We start from the raw sequence: 8,133 nt of genomic DNA, 5'->3' as shown, positions 1-8,133 counted from the left end.
AATATAATTAATTTTTTTTATTCATAAAAATTAAAGTATTAAATTCTAAAATCTCAATTATTTAAATCAATTCATATAAAATTCTTATTATTTTAGAATTCAATTATAGTTGCCAACTCTATGTTTTTTAGTAATCTATAGTTGAAAAAATCCAAAAGGGTATACCATTAAAACAAAAGAACACTTATCTTTTAGTAAAAAATTGGAAGCAAACAGATGAAGTAATCCTTCATAATTCAGAAATTCATTATAAATTTAGAATATTTTTTCTCCAAAAACACATATTCATCAGCATTGGTTAGATTTTTAAGATATAAAGATTCCTGCAAAAAATTAGAACAAAATCCTATAAATTTTCTAAGTTGTTTGTTGGATTTAACTGAAATAATTGACCATAAAAAATATAGCCAAAAGCCTAGTCATGGCTCATTATGAAATTTTTTAAATGAGCAGTTGAATATATATATATATATATATATATATTAGAAATAAAGAGAAACGGAGAACATAAACTTTGAATGCATGAAAACAGCATACTCATTACCAAAGGAATAGTAATAGATTGCAAAAGGGTCATTGTATTAAATATAATTAATTTGTTTAAAACATAAGATCATTACAGTTTAGTCACATTCTTTAAATTTTGTATGGATTGTTTCTTGATAACAATGACCAAAAGAACAAACATGCTTTGAATGAGTGCCAAAAAAAAGTGTGCATGATAAGAAAGAAAATATGCATATTCATATAAGTAAAAATTGAACATTTCACATTTTTTTCTATCCAAAGTGGGCTATTATCCATTCTACTAAAAAAATTCAGAACACAAATGACAAAAAGAAAAGAAAAAAAAAAACAATATACATGGTTCAAAAGCATATTAAAGCACATGCATTTTAGAAACAACATCAATAATATAGTGCTTCTTCACATTAAAGAAGATGCTTACTATTATGGATCCAACCTATGGATCCCACAATAATCCCAAACTCGGTTACTCGGGTCTGATCCAATTCAGCCCTCTAGAAGGCCCGAAACCAACCCACTGGAGCTCCTAACAAACTTTTGAATTCAAACGTCTCCCTTATCTTAGCCAAATAAGATAAGATAAGATATTCGCTATCACCTATAAATAAGAGGACCCAGGTCCCTCCAGGTATTCATTCATTCCACACACATTATACCTCTCAGATCCATTCTGACTTAAGCGTCGGAGTGTCTTTGCAGGTACCTCCCCACATTGCTCCAGTCAAGCGATCCGACATCCGCCTCGACCTGCAGGTTCCCGATCCATCTCTCAACCCGTACTAGGGACTTCCTGTACATTGGCACCGTCTGTGGGGAACCGGCACTGGTCGAGCCGGAATGGCAGACGGATTTGAAGAGCACTCCATCAGCCGCCAAGACGACTCCAGAACACGAAACCCTACTCCCGAACACCAAGAAGCCATACCCCACGAAAGGATAGCAAGCGTCATCCATAACAAAGAAGACGGCCCCGTCATCACCAAAACTCGACATCCCGAGAACCTAGAGGACGGGTCAGCCCAAATAATCCAAGAACTCTACCATTAAGTACAGGAACTCGAGGGACGAATCGCCACCAAGGAAAAGCACAAGGCCGAATATGGAAGTCACGCGACCTCTAGATCCAGATCTCGCCACGGCAGATCACCAGAACGACAACACACCAAAAGACACAATAGAAGCACCTCGCATTACCAAAGACGTGACAAATCGCCAGAACGGCGACACAGCAAAAGATACGACCGCAGTATCTCCCGCGACCCCGTTAACACGGACGACGACCAACGACACCGAGAAACCAAGCGTACAAGGAACGATCACACAATAATGGGAGCCACCCCCTTCACGGCAAGAATCTTAAAAGCAAAACTCCCCAAAGGTTTCGACAAACCCACCGACATGAAGTATGACGGAACCAAAGATCCTCAGGAACACCTAACGGCCTTCGAGGCCAGGATGAACTTAGAAGGCGCGGCTGACACTGTCCGATGCAGAGCTTTTCCGGTAACCCTAGCCGGGCTGGCGATCAAATGGTTCAACGCCCTCCCTAACGGATCCATAACCAGTTTCCACGATATCTCGCGAAATTTCATGGCCCAATTTACAACCAGAATCACTAAAGCTAAACACCCCATCAGCCTACTGAGGGTCACACAGAAACAAGACGAGTCCACAAGGAAATACCTCGACCGCTTCAATGACGAATGCTTAACGGTCAACGGACTTACGGACTCCATCGCAAGCACCTTACTACCAAACCAGTATGGACAATGCACGAGATCCAGAACGTCGCTAGGGATTACATCAACGACGAGGATGTCAGCCAGGTCGTCGCGGCCAACAAGCGGCAGCATAACAATGCCCAACACGACAACCCCCACCCCGGCATAACCCACCACACAGAGAAATTCAAAGGGACCACCCCAAATCAACAAACACAAACCGACCACCCATAATCGGCAAGTTCTCTAATTACACACCCCTAACAGCCCCAATTACCGAAATATACCACCAAATTGCAGACCGAGGTATCATCCCAAAAGCCCGGCAACTTAAAGAAAGAACAGGCGGCAACAAAACCCTCTACTGCGACTACCACCGAGGTTACGGGCACCGAACACAGGACTGTTTCGACCTCAAAGATGCTCTCGAACAAGCCATCAGAGACGGCAAGCTACTAGAGTTCGCCAAAATCATCAGAGAACCAAAACGAGCAGAAAGAGAAAGGTCACCGGAGAGAGAAGGACGCAACCCGAGATCGCAAAAACACCCGCCTAGGGAAAGCATGGATAATGACCCAACCATAATAGTAAACATTATCACGGGCAAAGATGTATCAGGCAAGTCAAAATCAACACTAAAAAAGGACCTCAAAATTCTGGCTGTCAAAAACCAAACCCCAACTAACACCGCCGACAACACGATAACCTTCCTACCCGAGGACTGTAACAGCCCAGACCACCCGCTAGCACGATATTGTCTGCTTTGGCACACAAGGCCTCACGGTTTTGCCTTTGACGATAGGGATGATAGCCGAAGCCCCCCACACTCACTCGTCAAAACGCGTCATGCTAGGGAGAGGTATCCACACCCTTATAAGGCATGCTTCGTTCTCCTCCCCAACCGATGTGGGACCTTACAATCCACCCCCCCTAAGGGAGTCCAGCGCCCTCGCTGGCACATCAATCCGGGTTCTCGCTCTGATACCATCTGTAACAGCCCAGACCACCCGCTAGCACGATATTGTCCGCTTTGGCACACAAGGCCTCATGGTTTTGCCTTTGACGATAGGGATGATAGCCGAAGCCCCCCACACTCACTCGTCAAAACGCGTCATGCTAGGGAGAGGTATCCACACCCTTATAAGGCATGCTTCGTTCTCCTCCCCAACCGATGTGGGACCTTACAAGGACTGCCAGCACGGCACCTCGGCCGAAGACGCACCCTTCATCATCTCGGCAAAAATCGGAACAAGACTGGTACGAAGAATACTGGTGGATACCGGTGCAGACTCCAATATCCTCTTTCGAGGAGCCTTCGACAAACTCGGGCTCCACAACAACAACCTCCAAACGCACCGCAACGGCATCACGGGACTCGGTGACAACTTTCTCAAACCAGACGGTTCCATCACCCTCCGCCTTACCATAGGGTCCAGCAACCAAAGAAAGACGATTCTATCCGAGTTTGTGGTCCTAAAAGACTCCACTGCCTACAACGTCATCCTCGGAAGAAAAATAATCAATGACTTCTCCGCCGTCATCTTTACTAAATACCTCCTTATGAAGTTCACAACGGAAGATGGCTCCATTGGTACCATCCACGGAGACCGGGAAATCACGGCAGAATGCGACAACACCAGCTTAGCTTTACGGAAAAAATCTCGCGACACAGTTGGGATATTCCTAGCCGACCTGGACGCCCGGCAAGACGGCCAACCCAGGCCAGAACCAGAAGGCGACATGGAAAAGCTACAAGTAGGGCAAACCAAAGACGAATACACCTTCATCAACAGGAATCTCCCATATGACCTCAAAGAAGATCTCTCCCAGTTCCTGAGATAAAACAGGGACCTGTTTGCATTCACACCAGCCGACATGCCCGGAATAGACCCCGACCTAATGTCTCACCGGCTAGCCGTAGATCCCAAAGCCAAACCTGTGGCACAAAGGAGACGAAAAATGTCCCCAGACCAAGCAGCCGAGGTCAAAAGACAGGTAAAAGCCCTGCTCGAAGCAAACTTCATCAGGGAACTACCTTACACAACGTGGCTGGCGAATGTCGTGCTAGTTAAGAAATCCAACGGGAAATGGCGAATGTGCGTTGACTACACGGACCTCAATAAAGCCTATCCAAAAGACGCCTTCCCCCAACCAAACATCGACGGATTGGTAGACGCCACATTTGGACACCGGTACCTCAGCTTCATGGACGCATACTCCGGCTATAATCAAATACCTATGCACCGACCCGACGAGGAAAAAATAGCATTCATCACCCCCGACGGGACATACTGCTACACAGTCATGCCCTTCAGCCTAAAGAACACCAGAGCCACGTACCAACGGCTCGTCAACAAGATATTCTAGAACCTGTCGGGAACAAAATTAGAAGTCTACATAGACGACATGCTCGCCAAGACAGAATCCGGCAAACAACTCATCAGCGACCTCAAGGTCATAATGAACACCCTATGAAAGCACTAAATGCGACTCAATCCGGCAAAATGCGCCTTCGGGATGGAGGCAGGGAAGTTCCTCGGCTTTATGATCACACAACGCGGAGTTGAAGCAAACCCGGAGAAATGTCGCGTCGTCCTTGAGATGACAAACCCAAGAAACCTTAACGACATCCAAAAGCTCACCGGCTGACTGACGGCGCTATCCCGCTTTTTCGGAGCATCCGCTCAAAAAGCAATCCCCTTCTTCAGGCTGATGAAAAAAAGAGCCCCCTTCAAATGGGAAACGGAATGCGAGGAAGCATTCCAACATTTCAAGAAAGTCCTAGCAGAACCGCCAGTTCTCGCCAAACCCCAAACGGGGGAGACCTTCTACTTATACCTCTCCATATCGGAAGAAGCACTCGCAGCGGCACTTATCCGTGAAAACAAGAAGAAAGAACAAAAACCCATATACTTTATAAGTAAAGTCTTGCAAAATACGGAAACTCGCTACTCGCGCCTAGAAAAGTTAGCTTTCGCACTCCTCACAGCCTCCCGGCGCCTGCGACAATACTTCCAGGCTCACCCAGTGACGATCAAAACGGACCAAGCGGTTAAACAGGTACTACAAAAACCCGACCTAGCGGGAAGAATGCGAGCGTGGTCTATCGAAGTGTCCCAATTCTAGATCAAGTTCGAACCCCGAAATGCAATCAAAGCACAAGCCATGGTCGATTTCATCGCTAAGATGACCTCGGGAGATTCCACTCCCTGAATCATGGAAACTACATGTCGACGGCTCATCAAACGTCACCTTTGGAGGCGCCGGAGTCATACTCGAAAGTCAAAACGGGGTCACGATCGAACAATCAGTACGATACGAGTTCCCAGTTTTAAACAACCAGGCAGAATATGAAGCCCTCCTGGTAGGCCTAGCCCTAGCCAAGGAAGTCGGAGCAAAGGTCCTGGAAGTGAGTACTGACTCACAGGTAGTCAGTTCCCAAATTAACGGAGACTCCCAGACGTGAGATCCCCTACTCCAATAATACCTCGCCAAGGTAAACGAACTGAAAGAAGGATTCGTGCACGTTACCATACAACACGTCCCTAGGGAACGAAATGCCAGGGCAGACCTACTTTCCAAACTAGCCAGTACCAAACCAGGACACGGCAACAAATCACTAATTCAGGAAGTCATCAAGTCGCCGTCCATATCGACAACGACTAACGCTCATCTGACACTCTCCAGCCAAGGATCATGGACCTACCCTATCCTGCAGTACCTCCTCGACGGAACACTACCAGAAGACCCCAAAGAGGGAAAACGGATAAAAAGGGAAGCCGCCAACTACACAGTTGTCGCAGAACACCTATACAAGCGCGGATTCTCGCAACCCCTGCTCAAATGCGTCGAACCCGGGGACACGGAGTACATACTCCGCGAAATCCATGAAGGTTGTTGCGGCCACCACATCGGAGGTAAAACCCTAGCCCAAAAAATCATCAGGGCAGGTTACTTCTGGCCCACGGTTATCCGGGACTCCATGCAGTTGGTAAAAAACTGCGATAAATGTGAAAGGCACGCCAATATCCACCAGGCCGCCCCGCACCAGCTCAACATCATATCGGCAGAGCATCCGTTCGGCACTTGGGGGATCGACCTCGTCGGGCCTTTCCCTACGGCACCCGGACAACTCCGGCATCTCATCGTCGCCATAGACTATTACACTAAATGGATCGAGGCCGAACCCCTAGCCTCCATCATGGTGACCCAATGCTGAAAATTCCTTTGGCGACAGATCTTAACCCGGTTCGGGATCCCCGAGATTGTCATCTTGGATAACGAAACCCAATTCACCGATAGGAAATTCAGAGAATTCCTAAAAGGTTTGCATGTATCCCACCGTTTCAGCTCGGTAGAGCACCACCAAACAAATGGACAAGTGGAATCCGCAAATAAAATAATTGTCAAAGGACTAAAGAAGCAACTCGACGAAGCCAAGGGGCTGTGGGCCGACGAACTCGGCTCAGGCTTATGGTCGTATCGAACAACCCCCCAAATGGCCACTGGGGAAACCCCTTTTCGACTAACATACGGCGTGGAAGCCGTCATCTTAGTAGAGATAGGAGACCCTAGCCCAAGGAGAACGGTCGGGGGTCACGACGAAGAGGCAGAGCGAGACCTCACTAACGAGGTAAGAAGCATAGCCCACATCAGGGAACTAGCCCTAAAACAAAGAATCAGTCTAAGGTACAATCACGGCGTCGTCCGAAGAGAATTCGTACCCGAAGACCTCGTCCTACGCCGAAACGACATCGGAGCTCCAACCCCGGGTGAAAGAAAACTCACCCCCAACTGGGAAGGACCATACAGAATCAAAGCGGTAATCGGAAAGGGAGCATACAAGCTCGAACGGCTAAACGGCGACGAAGTCCCGAGAACATGGAACGCCGCCAACTTACGACGATACCACACTTAGGCTGACCCCCCTAGGTCATCCCTTAACTTTGTACTTTCCCTATTTGTTTCCTGCTTTATTTTATTTACCTTAGTCTTCTGTACAGCAAATTTTCGTCTTTTTTTCTTTTAAGTATTAATCCCGGATACTCTTTCCCGCCATAAACAGAGGGTTTTAACGAGGCCCAACCATCAATGAAATTCCATGAAAGCTATTTTCCTAAACACGGAATAAACACACGGCCAAAACTGGGGGACCGATCACCCCCCGGGCCCTAGATACGGATATCCACAAAAATTTGACCTCACGATGGTCCGCTAACCCAAACAGACGGGATAAAGAAAGAACGGCTTAAAACGGAATATACAAAAAGGCCCAAACGGCCCAAGCAACATAAAATGAACTTCAAGTCCCGATCACACGGCCACACGGCCAAAATCCATAAAAACATAAAACGAACTTCAAGTCACGATTACATGGCCACACGGCCAAAATCCATAAAAACAGAATCCAAAACAAAGTTCATAATTACAACTACTCAAGGTCGACAATCTCGCCATCACGAATAGTCTTGAAAGCTCCCATCACAGACACATCCGCACCGGGCGCCAACACTAAAGCTTGAGCCCTCATCGTCTCCTCGGTAGCAGCAACAACTTCCTTCACATCGGCAAGCAACACAGCTTTTTCCTCTTTTAAAACCACGGCCTCCGCTTTCAAGCCGGCCACCTCCTCCTTTAGCGAATCAACATCGGCCAAAAGCACGGCCACTCGAGATTCAGCATCTGAAGCTTTCCTTCGCTCTTCCCCAAGTTGAGACAAAAGAGAAGTCTCAACCTTGGAAAGGCGAAGGATCTCAGCACCAGACTCTTCAGATGACTTCACTGCCCGCTCCCTCGCCGACTCAGCATCCATGAGCAAACCCTTCAACCTCGTAATCTCGGCCTGAGACTGACGGAGTTTTTTGTCCAAAAGACCCACCTGAGT

The 8,133-nt window shown here is 47.1% G+C and overlaps 1 protein-coding gene across 1 annotated transcript; it reads left to right on the top strand.

Annotated features, from left to right (window-relative positions):
• The first annotated feature begins 4,961 nt into the window (after positions 1-4,961).
• LOC140178622 (uncharacterized) lies at positions 4,962-7,167 on the top strand. Its single transcript, XM_072215823.1, has 4 exons — positions 4,962-5,309; positions 5,593-5,676; positions 5,968-6,240; positions 6,487-7,167. The coding sequence occupies exons 1-4, from the start codon at positions 4,962-4,964 to the stop codon at positions 7,165-7,167; spliced, it is 1,386 nt and encodes a 461-aa protein (XP_072071924.1).
• Positions 7,168-8,133: the final 966 nt, after the last annotated feature.

Source organism: Arachis hypogaea, chromosome 14 (genome assembly GCF_003086295.3).
Source record: "Arachis hypogaea cultivar Tifrunner chromosome 14, arahy.Tifrunner.gnm2.J5K5, whole genome shotgun sequence".
NCBI classification, from domain to species: domain Eukaryota; kingdom Viridiplantae; phylum Streptophyta; class Magnoliopsida; order Fabales; family Fabaceae; genus Arachis; species Arachis hypogaea.
The sequence above is the reverse complement of the archived record's forward strand: the minus strand, read 5'-3'. Positions and strand labels throughout refer to the sequence as shown.